Source organism: Ahaetulla prasina, chromosome 1 (assembly GCF_028640845.1).
Source record: "Ahaetulla prasina isolate Xishuangbanna chromosome 1, ASM2864084v1, whole genome shotgun sequence".
Taxonomy (NCBI): domain Eukaryota; kingdom Metazoa; phylum Chordata; class Lepidosauria; order Squamata; family Colubridae; genus Ahaetulla; species Ahaetulla prasina.
In genome coordinates this window covers 160,805,021-160,824,878 of record NC_080539.1, presented here as the reverse complement: position 1 = coordinate 160,824,878, position 19,858 = coordinate 160,805,021, and the positions used below count along the sequence as shown (strand labels likewise).

The 19,858-nt window shown below is 37.4% G+C and overlaps 1 protein-coding gene across 2 annotated transcripts in view; it reads left to right on the top strand.

The window, feature by feature from the left end:
* The window catches only part of HS1BP3 (HCLS1 binding protein 3), a 50,818-nt gene extending 32,234 nt beyond the window's left edge, over positions 1-18,584 (top strand). For both annotated transcript variants that reach the window (XM_058179512.1, XM_058179502.1), the window contains exons 5-7: positions 3,326-3,477; positions 5,309-5,444; positions 15,949-18,584. In XM_058179512.1, coding sequence (XP_058035495.1) covers positions 3,326-3,477; positions 5,309-5,444; positions 15,949-16,195 — 535 coding nt within the window. In that variant the 3' untranslated portion in view covers positions 16,196-18,584. The remainder of the gene's footprint in view (positions 1-3,325; positions 3,478-5,308; positions 5,445-15,948) is intronic.
* The last annotated feature ends 1,274 nt before the right edge of the window (positions 18,585-19,858 follow it).

Below are 19,858 nucleotides of genomic sequence, written 5' to 3'. Positions count from 1 at the left end.
AGTTTTATTTACTCAGAGTACCAGCAATGAATCAGCAATGACTGGAATGGCAGTGATAATTGGAAGCTCATGACTTGTTTAGTCCAGCAGCAACAAACCCCTAGAAATAGCCTTCCATATTTCAACTTTAAAAAAGAAAGAAAGAAGGGGCACTTGGAGAAGTTACAAACTATGCTATGTGAGTGAGTCCTGACAGCTGGGTAGGCATCTGTCTCTTCCCACGGAACATGGTATGCTTTCTCAGCTCCTTTTGTCGATGTCATGCTGGATAAATGGGCATTTCTGATCAATCATCTTGTTCTGTGTTCTTTCCCTTAATTTAATCCCCATTACTGGAACTTGGCAGCATAACCAGCCTTATTTGGAAGAATGCAGTCTTTTAACCGCTGTTGACTTTGGGGTTGGACATATTCTTAATATGATTTGCTCTTGCCTTTGTGCATCTTACGCCACTGATGGATACTCTTACCAGAATGGCTTGTGACAGCAGCAACTTGCTACATACAGATTTAAGAAGCCCGGTGCCTCCTTGTTTTGAAGTAACCTTAGGAAATATTAAATAAATAAATATTAAATAAATTGCTAGTTATTATCTGGCTTGATTTTAAAAATTTTAATTTGTTTTTATGGGTTTTAAATTTTTGTAAATTTTTTATAGGGTGTTATTGTATTTTAAATTTTTGGCCAATTGAATAAGTTTTTTAAGGGGTTGTTCTTAATATTACATGTACTGTTCTCTTTGTATTTTATTCTGGCTGTGCACCGCCCTGAGTCCTTTGGGAGAAGGGCGGTATACAAATTAAAATATTATTATTATTATTATTATTATTATTATTATTATTATTATTATTATTATTATTATTATTATTATTATTATTATTATTATTATCAGTCACCAAGTTGTTCACCACTGATGCCTATAGAAAAGAAAGCTGTAAGATGTCTGGTAACAACACACTCCCTAAGTAACAGTAATGGTTAAAATTAGTTCATAACCAAGTTTAATTTAGTAGTGGTACTCTTAATAAATTTTCAGGTTTAACATTCATTCATTCTTAAGTCTATGTCTGTATAGTTTAGTTCAGTTAGGTTCAGTTATTTATTTATCAAATTTATATGCCACTCATTTTGTGGTGGTATTATGACATATACTATTTATGGCAGGCAATCTTGGCAACTGTAAGACTTGTAGACTTCACAACTGTGAGTTGAAGTCTACAAGTCTTAAAGTTGCCAAGAAATGGAGACCCCTGATTTACAGTGATGTAGCATCATTACCTTACAGATGACCCCCATCCCATTAAAGACCTTGGAGTTTTCATGTCAAATGATCTAAGTGCCAAAGACCAATGCAACTACATAGCAAAAAAAGCTCTAAGAGTTGTAAACCTAATCTTACGTAGCTTCTTTTCCAAAAACACTACACTACTAACCAGAGCATATAAAACATTTGCTAGACCAATTCTAGAATACAGGTCGCCTGTTTGGAACCCTCACCACATCTCTGACATCAATACAATTGAACGTGTCAAGAAATACTTTACATTCCTCTGAAAACAACAAAATACCTTATCCCACCAGACTTGAACTCCTAGGCTTAGAAAACTTGGAACTCCGTCGCCTTCTACAAGACCTAAGTTTAACTCATAGAATCATCTATTGTAATGTCCTTCCTGTTAAAGACTACTTCAGCTTTAATTGCAATAATACAAGAGCAACCAATAGATTTAAACTTAATGTCAACCGCTTTAATCTAGATTGCAAAAAATATGACTTCTGTAACAGAATCATCAGTGCTTGGAATACTTTACCTGACTCTGTGGTCTCTTCCTATAATCCTAAAAGCTTTAACCAAAAACTCTCTACTATTGACCTCACCCCATTCCTATGAGGACCATAAGGGGCGTGCATAAGCGCACAAACGTGCCTACCGTTCCTGTCCTATTGTTTTTCTTTTCTTCTTCCTATATATATATATATATATGCTTATACCTCCTAATATTTACTCATATATAGGTTTATATACTATATAATCTTTTTGTATGATGTTGTGACTAAATAAATAAATAAATAAATAAATAATTCACTGTATCTTGTGGTCCTGGGAAAGAAAAGAAAAAAGGCCTCACAAAGTCTGTCCCCAGCTTCCTCATCTACAATATTCAGTTTTAATGGGCTAATAAATGCTTTGCTGAATTAATTTAAGCTATGCCTTCCCTGTGTTCCGCAACTGTGTGCTTCCATTTAATTTCAGAAGATATGGAGATATGTTTCTCGGAATTGTCATCCATTCTTTATGAATTGCTGGGGGCACAGGTCAACATATTTTCAGGATCTGTATTGTTTTCTTTTTCTTCCAAGTAGAATACAGTTTTCTGGTTTTGTTTTTAAAAAGACAAATTTGGCTGTTGCTACCGTATTTATTTATTTTTCACAGTATTTCATGATCAACTATAAATATTCTTCCCATTAATATCTTTCGTATGTCATATTTAAAGCAGATGGCGTAGAAAGACTTGTGTTGTAAATGTACCTTGATGAACGTATCTTTTCTTTTATGTACACTGAGAGCATATGCACCAAGACAAATTCCTTGTGTGTCCAATCACACTTGGCCAATAAAGAATTCTATTCTATTCTATTCTATTCAACGGCTCCCTGGTTACAGCGTAGACCTGGGGTGTCAAACTGTTGTTGTCATCACGTGACGTATCATGACATTTTCCCCCTTCGTTAAACCGGGCGTGGGCGTGACCAGCACTTGATGCATCTGCCCTGCAGGCCACGAGTTTGACCGCCCTGGTGTAGACCATTCAATGTGTATATATGTATGTATGCGCACATGCCTTTGAGTCAGTGTTGACTCCTGGCAATTATCTGAACAAGTACCTGTAGTTTTCTTGGCAAGCTTTCAAAAATGGTTTGTCATTGCCTGCTTTTCAGGGCCAAAATAGTGTGACTGGCCCAAGGTTACACAGCTGGTTTCATGCCTAAAGTGAGACCAAAACTCACAGACTTCTAGCTCTAGCCTGTGCCCTATAACCACTCAACCAAAATGGTTATAGACCATGCAGATCAAGGACCAAATTAACATTGGATCAGAATAGCAGAGTGAGGACTCTTTATTTTTCTTTATTTTTCAATAAACTTTCAGAACCATGGAGCAGTTCAATCAGGAAGCAATGGCAGCATGTTTCTTTTTTATGGCTAATAAAATCAAAGCCATGACATGGTTGAAAAGGATTTCATACCAACATCCCAAATTGAAATCCTTCCTGCTAGAAGGTTCTTACTAATTTCTGGTTTATTATTTAATTTTTTTTAGATCTAAAAAACTCAAGAAGCCCACATCCTCTCCTGCTCAAGAAGGTAAAACCAAGTTAACAATTTTTCATGGAGAAGTGGGAGAAGAACTATTTGGCACATCTGAAGATTTTTCATCCCCCGGCAACAAGAAGATATTGGCAGTCAAAGAAGGTATTAATGAATAGTCAAGTTTCTTGTTATATACTCTATAGGATTAAAAAAAAAAAAGTGTCACAAAACATGGAATCTTTGGTTGTAAAACTCGGTCTTAGATTCTGGATATAGTTACTTATTTCACAGTGGCAATTCCTTAATTAGTTTCTTTAGCTAGGTTTATTTATTGCATTTCTACCATGAATTTTCTCTGACAAATCAAATCAATGTATTGGATCATCCTCCCCCCCCCCCTGCTCCATCTGATCCTCACATCATTAACCAAATATTTCATAGTGAACCTCCAGGGTCAAGGGAGTGTTTGAACTCAGTCCTTGTTCAACATGTTAATTATTACTATTACAGAAGTCCTTCATGCAAAATGTTTAAAAATACTGAGATAACTTAAAGAAAGAAAAGAATACTTGCGTCCCGTCTTTAAGATATACAGTATCTGCTTAACTTTTCAGCTTACTGTGTAAAACTGGAATGGGCCATTGGTTATGCTTGGTTAGACTAATTCTCTTAACCTTAACCAATTCTCTTGGTTACAGAATTGTAGTGCAGCAATATTTCAAAACTTCCTCCAAGCCTAGTTATAAGCTATGCTTCATTTAGTATCCTAATGCATGAAATAATTCTATGTTTAAAAAGGAATAAGGGTCATTCTTTCCGTGTCCTATGCAGAAGCAAATCGGTATCATAAAATCTTATTCTCTCAGGGTTGATTTCCTCTCAAAATAGTTTGGCAGTGGAAGCCAGTGATACAACTTAGCATAATTCAGGGTTCATAGCAATGTGACATTAGATCAATCGAATTTGATATTCCCCACTTTGCAAATCTCTTTATTCTTCTATGTGGGTGGGGCCTATATGAAACTGGATCATATGAAACTAGTTCTATGTTACTTCTTCTTGCACCCATACAATTCCAATAGGTTCTTTGCCCACCCAACTCATTTAGAGCCATGGTGGTTCAGTGGTTAAAATAGAGTATTGCAGGCTAATTTTGCTGACTGCCAGCAGTTCGATTCTCACTGGCTGAAAGTTCACTCAGTCGTCCATCCTTCTGAGGTCGGTAAAATGAGGACCCAGATTGTTGGGGGCAATAGGCTGACTCTGTAAACCGCTTAGAGAGGGCTGTAAAGCACTGCAAAGCGGTATATATAGTAGTGGCCAAAATTGTGGAAACTTTTGGGGAAAACGTATTTTCTAAAACTAGCTAATAACATCACTTTTTTGGTGTAGTACCATAAAATTATATATCAATAGAAAGATAATTTAATCAAGAATGTAATGCAATAACTTTTATGAAGGATTTGCTATTAGAATAGCAGTTACAGTATAAAGAAGAAAAGTGAAACACGTAGAAAAAAATGAGATATACAAAAATTATCATAGAAAAAATGAGATATACAAAAATTATCACATCAGTTAATACTTGCTGAAGAATTACGGCCTTAAAATATCTTCCCATGGAGTGAACCAAGTCTTTTAGTTCTGCAGCTGTTATAATGTGAAACCAAGATTGAATGATTGCTTCTATTAACTGGGTTTTATTGCTGTGTCACTTCTGACTAACAAGTTTCTTTAGTCAGCTCCATAGATTTTCCATTGGGTTAAGGTCTGGGCTATTCCCAGGCCATTCCAGCAGTGGAATATGATTATCTTGAAACTCCCCCCCCCAAAAGTGGTGTTATTAGCCATCAAACCTCAAAAATACACTTTTCCCAAAAGGTTTCCACAATTTTGGCCACTACTGTAAGTCTAAATGTTATTGCTTACATTATAGTTGCTGTTTATCATTGTATTTTGACCTGATTCTGCCTGTCTTTTGTTTAAATGTTAGATGTGAAATTATTTGAAGGACCAGATCTTGGTGGAGTGGTAACTCTTGGAGATCCACTGCTGTTGCTGACAGCCAGTGAAGACAGAGAACCTCTGTTAAATGTTAGTCCTGCTGAGGATGTGGAGGAACTATTGAGGTATTCATTTGAATTGCATGATAAATTTGGTTTGTGTGCTTATGATGTCTCCTCAAGCCTGTCTGTCTCAAGCAGCCCAAGATTGGAAGACAACTTCTAAGGTTTAGTCTACTAAGGCCACACTGTTTTCAAAACTGGGATTGTATAAATAAATGTGACTGGTATGGATTTTAGCTATAGTTGATTCCTCCATTCTTGTAGCTCTTCAGTTATCCTTTAACATCATGTTTGTCTCTTCAGAACCTCTGTCCATCCTTCTCCTAAGCAGCTCCTCAGAGCTAAAAGGAATTGTGTACAATAGTCAAAGAGTTAATCAGTTCATTCCAGCTATAGGAATCACAGTAACAGAAAAGGCCATAAGGACATTGAGTCCAGCTCTGGACTAAGGGAAGGAATCGGTGCTAAAGAATTTCCTGACAGAAACCTGTCCACCCACTTCTTGAACAAATCCAGTAAAGGGAGATCATAGCCTCCCTCAGTAATTGCTTACATTGCTGAACTCTTCTTAGCAAGTTTTTCCTAAAGTTAAAGTAGAATCTGTGTTACTGTGACATAAGTTCGTTATTTTCTGTTCTGCATAAGTTGGTTATTCAGCTCAGGTATACGTGCATCTGAATGAATTCACCACATAGGGTTGCTGTTGTGGAGAAAATAAGAGGAAGGATTATTAGGTATGTTTGTTGTCATGAGTTACTAATAAAAATAGTAAAGATGGGAGATAGGCAGGCAGGCAGGCACTATTACCTGGGTACAAATCACATAATAATGCTTGCAGGCAGATTCTTATAATCTCTAAATTAAACCATGTACAACATGAAAAATACAATGGTTGCACATAGGAATATACTAGATGCAACAAATATATAGTGATTCTCTACTAAGTTCAAAAACTCTACATTTCCATTGGTGTATTGTTGTTGTTGTTGTTGGCATATGGTGTTACATTAGCCAGGAGTCCACAATACTATTGCAGAGTAGTAGTTTGGCTGCCAATTACCAGCTTTGTTGTAGGACACACTCTCTGCAGCATTATACTAAGATCTCTCCCTTCCCTGGAGCTTCCTCGTAAATGGGTGCTACAACCAGGAAGGTTCAGAGCTGGCAGGAATCTGACTGCCTGTATGGAGTACCAACTCATCTCCTCACCGAAGTGGTACCTATTTATCTACTTGCATAGAACATGTTTTCAAACTGTTAGGTAGACAGATGCTGAGCCAAGTGACTCACCTGACATACAGTGCTAGGACTTGAATCTCTGGAGCAGAGATGATCTGCAGTTTCATTAAGTTACTGACCCACTGCACCTCTACACTGGTGTCTGAAGTACAGTATATAGAGACTGAAGAGTAATTGGGGACTCTAGATATTTATGAAGTCATATAAGTTCTTGGATTTTGATAGAGAAAATATTTCTTACAGGTATAAACTAAACACTTTCAAGCAATGACTTTTCTAGCAGTTGTTTGTTCCTATAAGAGATCCATTGAAATCAATTGGGTAAATTAATCACAATTAATTTACGTCTTAACTGATTTCAATGAATGTGCTGATAATTTGACTTAAGACTGGGTCTCACCAATAGTATAATTTACATTACAGTTTCAGTTTACTGAGCTATGCTGCACATTTTAACTAGAGTTTTTTTTGAAATTCTGTAGAATCACTTATCACCAACACTAGAGAGGCACTTGCATTTAAATTTGGGGTGGGAGGAGAGAATGGAAGTTAGGCTGTTAGAAACATTTTAAGAGTTTTAATAACCTGTTCATAATGGAAAGAAGAAGAAAAAACACTCTATTGCACGAAGTGTCTTGGAAACATGATTCTTCTTCATTGTTTATAATGGAACATTTTGTAATAGCATAGTTGTATCAGAGACACTTACCTTAGTTTGCTCAGAGAAAAATGTTAATGCTTTTTTTATGCTTAAGAGCACATCTGATCTTTTAAGACATGAAGTCTCCAAGGTATAACTCTATTTTATTTGAATTATATAGCTGGGAAATATATATACTCATGTGTGATGCCCTCCCTTTTATGTTTTATTCTTATAATAGGAGATGGATGTTTTGTTCATGTAAAAAATCCTACTTTTTGAGGCCTGTGAATTAAACATGAATTTCTGGGAACCAGATCATTCACTAATCATATGTATATTATCATTTCAAATCATTTCTAAACAAGTCAAGTAAAATAAGCCTGAAAGTCTGCTGTCTGCGTTTTTATGTAGCTTGGAATGGGAAGAACAATTACTTGCTAACCTGGGTAAGAAACTTGACAACCTATTCTGGATTGTCATTGACACACATAAAGTAGGACAAATGTTCCACTCCCTCATATTCTCTTGTTGTTTACGGAACATTTGTAATGGTTTCTATAAAATAATGGATAAACAAGCATATGCTGCAATACATATTTCCATTGTGATTAAGAAAGAAGATAACTCAAAGAAAGGGGGTAGCTGAAACTGGTATTTCAGCAAGATTGTGCCAGGGGGATGGGGAGAAAACTAGGAAATTTATATTGTTTGGCCACATATAACTATGAGACAGTTATATACACACCCAAATGTATAACGTCTGTCTTTAAAATGGTATATACAGCCTACCTTTTTTAAAGGTCTCATTCAAGAATGTCTCTTACATTTTCACAAGACCTTCACCTGACATGACCCACATCTGATCCCACCTCACAAGGCCCATCACTAGACCCTCACCTGATGTGATACTCCCATCACAAGACCAACTGACCACATAAATCCCTTATAAGCAGAACAACACCAACACTGATATTTGCTAAATTCTGATGTTTCCCAGTCTGGTAATGAAACATTCGGAAACCAACCCACAAGCTCAAGAGAACGACCCTCCACCCTCATCCTCCACCTGAGGTACAGATACTCGCCACTACTGCAATCTTACATTATATCACATCCTTATAAACAAGATTTAACATGATTGCCATCTCATCCCTCAGGATTGGGTTTCTCTATTTTTACACAATGTATACATCTGTTATTTTTATTTGAAATGGCCACCAGCTAGCAATGCCATGGCCAAGTTTGCCTGTTTGGGATTCATCAGACATACATAGCCACAAATCTTTCTAGGAAACTCAATGTTCTATTGAGAATTGAACTCATGATTATATATAGTGCATTAGTTTTTATGAGCCCTCAAGGCACTGGTATTTAGCAGTGTTTCAGGAAGGGATATATGGAGACTCTCTTTAGAATTGTATATAAACTTCTTCCTTTTTTTAAAGGAAGATGATTTGTGTATAAAGAAAAGTAGACAATATGCATTCTAAAGTGTATACCAGTCTAAAGGAAATACTTCAGCTCAATATTTATGTATATTTAATATGGCAATGACAGAAAATAATAAAAATTTATAAATAGTCCATAGTATAAAATACCTTTCATAAAAATCTAACCTTGAAAATGAGATTCATCGAGAGCATTTAAAGGGCATATCGTTAGATAAATATAGTGGAGATGTATATGAGCTTTTATTCAAGAATGAAGGAGTCATGCATTCACACACATATACACATAGCTCCCATAAAAAGGGAAAGTATATTACATTGAATTTGCATGATTCAAAGAATTTATGTCCTCTTCAAATGCAGCATTCTTATTCTTAACACAGCATCTTCAGGAATAATTACACTGCCCATTTTCTGATCAAAACCAAGATCCTGTCACCTTTCTGATTTAAAATGAATGAGATGCACAAAGTTGATTCCATGAATATTGTATCAAACTTAGATATTATAGATCAATTAGAACTAGAACAGATGCATCAAAAACATTTTTAGGAGATTCCAGTTCTACCAGATTAAAAAATCAGGAATAATACACTGTTAACAAAAAAGGCTGGAAAATGAAGACATCCTAAATTAACTCTAGGTATTGGTTTATATTAGCCTCTGTATTATATAATTTCCTTTCCCCACCCTGGAATCTGAAACAATTCTCCCAACGTAAAAAGTTACTGTGCAGATTTTTTGCTTGTTTAGGAAAACAAATGTGAGGGCATGATAGAGATTTATAAAATTACACATGATGAATGGAGAAAAAGAATAGGAACTTGTGGTCTTTTCTCATGACAGAAATTGATGTTATTTATTGAAACTGTATAATGGCAGATTCAGGACAGAACAAAGGAAGCCCTTCTTCATATAGTGGCTAATGACATTAGATATAGAAGTTTGTTCCCCAAATATAATGATAGTCACTTATTTTATTATTTTATGCCTTCGTGTCAGTCTTGAGTTCTAGTAATTACCTGGACAAATCCCTGCAGTTGTCTTGGCGAGATTTCAAAAGTGGTTTGCCATTGCCGCCTTCTTCCTAGGGTTGATCGAAAGTGATTGGCAGAAAGTTGGTCACCCTGTTGCCTAAGAAGCGACTAGAATTCACCATCTCCCAGTTTATAGCCTGGTACCTTAACCACTACACCATCTGGCTTTCATTCATTAATTTAGATATATTTTTAAAAGGCAGTGCTATGAATGGTTATTAGTTACAAAAGCTGCAAAATATTTCCAGAAGTGGAAGCAGAAGCATATCTCTGAACATTAGTTGCTCAAATTCCACAATTATGGAGGGTCATGTTCTTTTGTTCAGTTGTGGATTCCCTGTATGCCTCTGGTTTGATCTTTACAGGAAATTGGGTAATGGACCTTCTTGTTTTCTAACCCTGGGTCTTCTAGCATGGTATCCATGGATACTTGGCTGCAGTGGTGAAATCCAATTTTTTTTTACTACCGGTTCTGTGGGCGTGGCTTGGTGGGCGTGGCAGGGGAAGGGTACTGCAAAATCTCCCTTCCCAACCCACTCCAGGGGAAGGATACTGCAAAATCCCCATTCCCATCCCATTCTGGGGCCAGCCAGAGGTGGTATTTGCCAGTTCTCTGAATTACTCAAAATTTCTACTACCGGTTCTCCGAACTACTCAAAATTCCCGCTATCGGTTTTCCTGAACCTGTCAGAACCTGCTGGATTTCACTCCTGCTTGGATGCCCATCATGTTCCCCGACTCTGCAGCTCAAGCATGAAAAGCTGTGGCCTCTGGAAAAGTAACATTGATGGATGAGGGTTTTGATAATCCAATGCATTTTGAGGGCACCTGTTGGAGAACTGGGAATTCACTCTAACTAGCTTACCTCAGAAAATTACTTCTACACAGGAGACCATTAACTGATTAAAGATAAACCCAACAGACCTTCTTGTTCAGACACTGCTTGGCACCAGAAGACAATAATCCTAAACCATATCAACTTCATTTTAAACCTTTCCTTGTATCCTTTACCCAAGTTCCTGTTTCTGCCTCAGTCCTACTTAAAAAATGCTGCCTTGTGTGATAGAGATCATGGATTTAAAGTAGGGATTAATTTAATTTTCAGTTGACTATTTTAGCAGGAAATCATACTTTATCTGAATCTGGCTCCCCGCCCCCAACTGATGTTTGCTTGACAACTGCAATTATCATAATCACTGGGTTTGTAATTTCAAACATTTTTTGCAGGATTAATGTTCAAGCCAGGGACTTGGTTGGAGCCTTCACTCACACACACACACACACACACACACACACACACACACACACCTGGCTTCTGTAATGATATCTATATTAAATATTTGCCTTGTCTGTTGTCATATAATGTTTAGCAATTACAAAGGAAGCATGGTGGGGATTCAGAAGAACTGCTAGTTTGAACATAATCTGCACAAAACACAAAGTGACTCTTAAAGTGCAGCCAATAATTTTTCAGGAATCAGAGCTACAAACATCAATTGATTTGATAGGTCAACTTGATCGCTGTTATAGACCAGTGAGGAACCTTTTATTGATCTCACAATTCTGAACAAGTTCCTCAGTGCTCTTTAATTTTTTCTGCCTTCTCTCTCGTCAGAGAAACACAGGTGGATGCCGGGAAGTACAGTAGCTGTGAAAGGTTGATTAAATAAATGAATAAACACCATAGCTCTTGAATTACAAATAGTTGCCTGCTTTATAAAGAATTTCATTAGAGAAGATTATAAGGTCAAGTTGCTATTAGGAGTAAGGAGAGAATTATACCTGCTGAAATCACTCTTACTGTATGGCTAGCTAAGGCCTACATACAGGATGTTATTTTTCAGGGGACTTTTTTGTCAATGGAAAAAAGGCTCACACCAGGAGTGAAATCCAGCAGGTTCTGACAGGTTCCAGAGAACCAGCAGCAGAAAATTTGAGTAGTTGGGAGAACCGGCAAATACCACCTCTGGCTGGTCCCAGAGTAGAGTGGGATTGGAAATTTTGCAATATCCTTCCCCCAGAAGTAGGGAAGGAATGGACATTTTGCAGTATCCTTCCCCTGCCATGCCCACCACACCACACCATGTCCAACAAGCCACGTCCACAGAACCAGTAGTAAAAAAATTTGGATTTCACCACTGGTTCACACTTTAACCACTGAGAAATATCAGAACTTTGATGTAAAAGCCAGATAAATATTCAGAGAATAGGAGAATTGTAGCAATTCAGAATTAAGATGAAATTGCAGAATTTAATCAAAATCCTCACTCACGGAGAGTAAACGTATCAGCAAAATTACAAGGCGCCTTCTACAAGACAGGACCAGCTAGACAAGTGAGCCCAGTCTTACAAGTCAGAAGGATATTTTGTTTTTGTTGGAAAACACTTTCTCTTTAAAGTGAAAAGAGTGGTGTGGAGAGAATGGTAAGCTTACAGCAGCTTCGCATGGTCTCACTGATCGAGCAGGTATAGGTCATTCTTGACTTACGACGGGTCACTTAGCAACTGCTCAAAGTTGTGATAGACCTCCCCAGTGCTACTTATAATGCTGATTCAAAGTTCTAATGAATACCCCCTCTCCTCTAAGGTTACATGATAGCTTTTGGGTTATTTGGCAACCAGCCATACATGACCATGATGTACAGTGGGTTGTTTTTGTTTTTGTTGTTGTTGTTGGAAATTGGTGTTTACTTTGAGTTTCTGGGAAAAAATGCCCATTGCAGACAATGGATTCACTTAATGTCTAATGTGTTTGCAATAATTCATTTAACGACTGCTACAAAAAGGATAAAATTAGGGGTGGTCACATGGTGGCACGGCTTCTGACTATAATTCTGGGCTCAACTACGGCCATAAGTCAAGGACTACCAGCAGTGTCCATATTAAATGTAATGGAATTCTCTGAACCTGAGGATGAGAATGGATGTGTGCAAAACATTGCAGAACCAGACAGCTCCTCTTTATCAGGCATAAAGAAATAGCATCTTGCTTCTGTCAAGAGGCAGTTAGGAATACGATAAATTAAGGCACCACTTTAAAAGTACTTGTTAATACAGGAAATGGGGGGTGAAGTCTACCTTCCAAGACTCTGTAAATTCTTTATTCTTTGCAATAAATCTGGTGAGATTGAATGATAGCCTATCATTCTTAGTTATGAGTACCCTTTGGGGGCTCAACATTAATATTTTCAACAGCTAAGATAATTTCTTGTGGCTTTCATATCAGAAAGGCAATTATTTACCAAATGTGTTCTTATCCCTAAAACAATACTTTAGATACAGTGGCTTTGTACAGATGAATAATTTTGTTTTTGTTCTATGGATTAGATGCAGTTGCCCATTGTCGGATCTCTTTTGGCTGAATAGTACTACATCTGTGGTGTGTTATAGTCTTTGGACATTACATAGCAATTATCTTGTGTGTCCATTTTTTTTGGCATATTTAGAAGCAATAGATATTTTTCCATTAAGAGTAGGCCGAAGTTAAATCAAGATAGTATTATGATAAGACATTCAAACAATGTGTTTCCTTTTTTAAAGTGGACTTAATGTGTTTAGATTTAAAAATAGAACATAGATTTCTTTGTTTAGAAACCTTTAAATAAAAATAGTCCATAGATGTCTGAGCTGTTTATAAATCTCTTTTAAATAACAGCTAAACATTTTTTTCCCCCATCGGATGACATTGCTTAATATTTGCAGACAGTTGCTACGCTTCGTTTGTTTTTCTGACTTCATAAAATATAATGAAATTCATACCTTCCAAAGTTGCATTTCTCTTGCCAAAAGCTAAAGTCCCCACTTCCATATTGGGCTTGGATTTTTAAAGATCTCATTCTTTCATAAGATTAACCATTCATCAGGATTTCTGCAGCTAATCCACACACAGAGTTTTTTAAATGCCAACAGCCGGTAACACAATGTCCACGTTCGTTATGCTTTTTTTTTTTTTTGACATACCGATAATTTAATGATTGTGAATAGGTGATGCTATTTCTGGTCTTAACACAATCATATGTCTGAGCATAAGACAGTGTTACCAAAAATACCCTGGTCAACTGTATTGGGGCAATATGTTCACATGGCTGCACAAACTAAAAATAAAAAAGCACCTGGATATAGACATGAAAAAATTCTGCTTGGCTGCTGCCCTGTTATTCAGGATGGGGGAAAGAATCAACCTCATCTTAGCCTACATTTTCCTCTGTTTAGGACAGGATGGTCAATCTGACAGCCAGGGTCATATTCAGCCTCAGGGACTCCCTTTTCTACCATTTGGAGATGGAATATAGTGAAAAACTTTAATACAGGGAGCTCCAACCTTGGCCACTTTAAGACTTGTGGACTTCAACTCCCAGAATTCCTCAGCCAGCATGGCTGGCTGAGGAATTCTGGGAGTTGAAGTCCACAAGTCTTAAAGCGACCGAAGTCGGAGACCCCCTTCTTTAAGGTACAGGAAGTTTTGAAATAAACTGAATATCATTTTTTTAAAAAAGGAGGTGGGTAGTAAAACAAAGTTTGGGGGAAATTCCCACTTAGGGGCCACTGAGATGTGTTTTCACTTCGCAGCATAGCTGCTCTGAGTGCAGGTCTTTCCCTTTCAAAAGATAGAAAGCTCATGGCCGCCAAAAGTTTGCCCAGCCCTGATTTAGACAGCTGCCAGGATTCAGATGCCCAGGAAATTGCCTGATATTTATGTCATCCTCTGGTCCCAAGGGTGTCTCAAGTATTACAGCATGAAACCTTACAAGGTACAGGGCTTGTGATATCAGGAGGCAGGTGTGACTGGGAGATGGCTGTTGAACATCCTTCCCATGTTGTTTGGGTTGGTCTTGGAAAAATAACCCAAACTTTATGCTCTGTTTATTAGAATGATTCCAGGCAGCTACAATCAGGAATATTGGAAAAACTCTTTCCCCACTTTCCTGGTATCTTAAGAGTATACAGGTAATCCTCGACTTACGACCACAGTTGAGCTAAAGTGACCAGATTTCAGCGATGGCAAAGCGGGACACCATTGACCGGGGGGGGGGCTGCGCATGCGCGCTGAGTCTCACCACCTGGCTGAAGGAGGAGGAGCGGCTGCTGCTTCTTGGCTCTTCCAGGCAGGCTCGGCTCTCCTCTTGGCTCTTCCAGGCAGTGGGCGATCTCGCGCCCCCTTCTCCGCCACTCCCCCTTCTCCTCCTCCTCTTCCTCCTCTGCGTTGCCGCCTCCCATTTTCAGAATGGGAGTGGAAAAAAAATTGGGACTTTTTTTGAAATGCCGCGGGATGCGGGACAAATCATTAAAAAGCGGGACGTCTGGTCACTATAAGTTGAGTCCAAAATTTCTGTTGCCGAGACTTTGTTTAACTGAGTTTTGCCCTGTTTTATGACTTTTCTTGCTACATTTGTTATGGAACTGTTATGTAATGAATCCGGCTTCCCCATTGACTTTGTTTGTCAGAAGATCGCAAATGGTGATCACATGACCCTGGGACACTGCAACCGTCATAAATATGAGTCAGTTACCAAGTGTCTGAGTTTGGGATCACGTGGCCACGGGCATGCTGTAACAGTTTTAAGTGTGAAAAAACAGTCATAAATCACTTTTTGCGGTGTCGTGGTAACTTTAAATGAACTGTTGTTTTGTAAGTTGAGGACTATCTGTACTTGATTACCACCTGAAAATTAAATGAGCAGTTTGCATTTGAAACTCCCACGTACAAAGCAAATGTGGCCCTTCGCCATTTTTATAATGGGTAGAGAAAGACTGGCATGTACTACAGGTAGTCCTCAACTTATGACCACAATAAAGTCCAAACTTTTGTTGTTAAGGGAGAAATTTGTTAAGTGAGTTTTGCCCTGTTTTATTACTTCTTTTGCCACACTTGTTAAGTGAATCACTGCAGTTGTTAAATTAGTAACCCAGTTGTTCAGTGAGTCTGGTTTCCCCATTGACTTTGCTTGTCAGAAGGTCACAAAAGGGGATCACACGATCCCGAGACACTAGAGCGGTCATAAATTTGAATCAGTTGTCAAGCATCTGAATGTAAACCACATGAGCTTGGGGATGCTACAATGGTCTTAAGTGTGAAAAATGGCCATAAGTCCCTTTTTTCCGTGCTGCTGTAACTTTAAACAGTCACTAAACAAACTGTTTTAAGTGTTGGACTTGCTCAAATAGAATAAAAAAGGCATTTACTTTCTTTTTTTCTTTCAGAGTCGAAGATGATTTTGAAAAAATGTTGCAAGTGAGCTCTAAGCCCAAGCTTAAACCCAAACCCAACGCAGCATCTAAGCCAGCAATACCTAGGAAACCGGTGATACCTGAGAAAAAATTGTCATCTTCTCCAACCCGAACGGGACAGCCGGAGGAAGAGAAGATCCAAATCATGGATGAGATGGACATTCTCAAATACATTAAGGAAAATGAATCCCTCAGTAGTGCAGAGCCAAGCCTTTTCTGAAGCACTTGCTGCTCGTAGACTTTCCACCGGAAGGATTTCCATCTACCACCTGCGTCCTGGATGTCTAGCGTGCCTTGGACCCGTGTCCTTGGTTGCCCTTTTGATTGGTCCTTTGGCTCCATTGGTTTGTTTTAAAACAATGGAATTTGATATTGGGGTTAGAATTCTGCAAAAAGTTATGAAGTTTTTACCACAGAGCCACGATGTTTTAATTAACAATGCCTTGTTTTTTAAAAAATGTCAAAGACTGTGGCCAGAACTGAGCCGATAAAAAGAATGTTGCTAACCTTTGAGCAAATGGATTATTATTTGGCTTGAAAAGTTTCGGAGGTCAAAATTAATAAACGGAACTAGCATGGTTGGATTAAATATTGACACTAGGTTGGAATTGTTGTTGTTGAATAGAAGTGGTTTATGTCCAGATTGTTTTCAAAACTTCTTGGAAAAATATCACTGAAATTCAAGGAACATGCATAAAAGCATTTTTTCAGAGTCATATTTCTCCTTTAAGGGTTATAATGCATTGAGTCTAGATCCTTGGGAGCCTGCCTAAGTGCTTTCTGTATGAATGGCCTTATTTATCTCTCAATTTTCTGATCAGATGGTAGGTTTTTTGTGGTACGCTGGAGCCAGCTTGAAATGTCTGCAGAATATGGCAGGGGAAGCGTCTGCAAGAGATTCCAGAATAATGATGTGAATGATGGCTGTTTTTAATATCTTTGTAATTTGGGGGCAGTCCCATCATCAGCGTTAAGAAGGGTGCTTCTTTTTGATGTTAAAGACTCATCTCCCATTATTGTTCGGTGGGAAGAAAAGTATCATTTGTTAGGTGCCAAACCCCCAATGTTTGTGGCAGGATTAGGAAAATGAACAGCAGCACCTCAGTTTTGATAGTTGAATTAAATATATGATAGTTGAATTGGATAAGAGCTAATTAATTATTTGACAGCATACTCTTTTTTATATGAACATCCTATGTTTTTCACTCAGGTGACCCAGCCCCAACAAAGTAAATTAAGCCATAATACCAAATATTTAATAACTAGTTAACCTGTCTGGATTGCTTTCTGAATCTAGAACTGAGTGAATGCAAAAAAAGCAGTTAAAGCACTTTAAAATATGTACATGTTTAATGCATAGTGTTCCATTTATAAGTATATAATGCTTTATTTTAAATAAAATGAAATGATTAAGCACTACTAATACAGTATTAAACGTGTCCCTTGAGGAGTAAATAACAAACACAACTGGAACAAAATATAAGGTGATGCAATAAAATAAGAAAAGAAGTTAATTGTGCAGGATGAGTACTATTTGTTATCTTTTCTCATCTGCAATCAGAATGGACAATTCTCTCCTTTATTGTAAGGGGCAATGAATTGAAGAGGAGAGAAAAGCTCCTTTTTTTCTTTTGCTCTACAGCAAAAGGGTGGCCCGTACCCGTTTGCCTTCTTTTCATCATCCCTTTTCCTATTTCAAACATCCCTTTCTTTCATGCCAGCTGTAACCAATTCTTCTCAAAGGTATTTTTGACATTGGTCCTAAGAGGGCTGTATAACATTTAACTTATTCTAAACAGAACAGTATCCTTAAAAACAATCCCTAATTTAGAAATGTTAGTACTAGACAAGGGGTACCATGAATATGTTGGTGTAGTTTTTTCTAAATATAACTGGGTTAGTGCTGAGAAACATCTTGGCTGCAGTTGACTTATGATCAGTTGGGGAAGCAACCTGCAACATGAGAAAGAAGACAAGTAGTTATAGACAAGAGAGAGCTGTGACCTTCTCAGAGGTCTTATGGGTTTGGCTGTGCCAAAAATGAGACTCACCTGTTTCTCTGGCCCTATGCTATTGCCTGTTCTCCTGTCAGGTAGGGAGAGTGAAAAATCAGACCAAATCATAGATAAATGATCCAATAAGAATACAAAATCAAAACTAGAAATGGTTGGTTGCACAAGCACCGTAGAATGTATGGATTTGTGACAGTATAATTGGATTTGTTCTCCTGTGATAATGTTGCAAAATATTTGATATCCTGAAGAATCTTTAAAATTCTGTTTTTCAACAGGATATCTGATTTGTACTTTTTATATCATTATATTAAAATGCCAAATAGAATTCCACAGATTTGACTCTTTAGTTTACTTTTGTGACTTGATGATAACCATACAATTATTTTAAAGATTTTCTATATTTCCTTGAAGTTTCTATTGAAGGCTTTTAATTTTAAAATAATGATTTACATTCGGGATACAACATGTGGTATGTTGCCCTGAATATTTCATTGGAAACGTATTTTACATAATAAAGTATATTTCTGTGCTATATTTTGCCTTTGAGAGATGAGCTGGAATAAATAAAACAACAATAAAAGTTGTTGGACTAAACTGGAAGAAATAATTCTTTTATTTTAAAAAGAGCTATATAAGATTATGTATTGTGTGCAGGTGGCCCTTGACTTACAACCATTTAATGACTGTTCAAAATTACAATGGCAATGAAAAAAGTGAATCCTGACCCAGTTTTCACACTTACATGAATTTTGATCATGTGACTATGAGGATGCGACAATGCCCCATAGTCACATGATCGATATTCAGGCATTTGACAACTGGCATGTATTTATGATGGCTGCAGTGTCCCAGGGTCACATGATCACCCTCTGTAACCTTTCCAGTGGCTTCTGATAGGCAAAGTCAATGTGGGAACAACTGAAATGATTCACTTAACTTCAGCAATTTGCTTAGCAAGTGTGCCCAAAAGATTGCACAACTCATTTACCTGTCTTGCTTAGCAGTGAACATTTGGAGTTTAATTGTGGCCATACGTCAAGGACTACCTATAGCATTGTTTGCTGGTTTTCCCCTTTTTTTCCCATAAAGACAAAAAAGAACTTTGTTGTAAGATTTACAAAGCAAGAGTTGTTTAACTCGATAAAACACAACATGCCCTCATCAACCTCTCCTTCCCTGATTTAAGATCTTAATTCATATAGGGTAAAATAAAAATACAGACTTCATTCATGACATTTGGTTAACTATGCCTAAAAGTCAAGTAGCTATTAAATAGCATTCCATTATTTATTTGGCCAATCAACTAAAATAAAACGGGAGGAACAATTGTTGGACAGTTAGTTGTTACAGCAATTTTAAACTTCAAAGGAAGTGAAATACAGAAAAGTAGCTGGGGAGAAGATGATAACAGGTATTGTGATTCATTATTCTATGTGTTGCAAAGTGATAACCGCAAGCAACACTGGTGGAGCAACTTGAACGGAGACTACTAGAACCAAAAGGTAAGGACCTTTGAATTCAGCAAGGCTTCCTTTAGAAAATGGATGTTCACTCTGAGCAGTTTTCCTACAAAGAATTTTAATCATACTGAATAAGGAAAAACAGACCTTTTAAGATCAAACACTGCTTAGTTTTTCATGCCTGAACTCTCTGTTATAGGTCCTTTGGCTAACAGGATTATAAAATAAATCTTTCATATTGCAGCTAGGGAATTAAGGCCAACAAACTATTTCCCAAGACAACCACTGGTGAGCTGAGAGTGGAATACAGCTTCCTAAAGTTATATCTATTGGCATTCAAAAGAGCCCCAATGGCTCACTGACACTAATGATTTACGACTTAAGCAGACGTGGAATTAAGCCATAAAT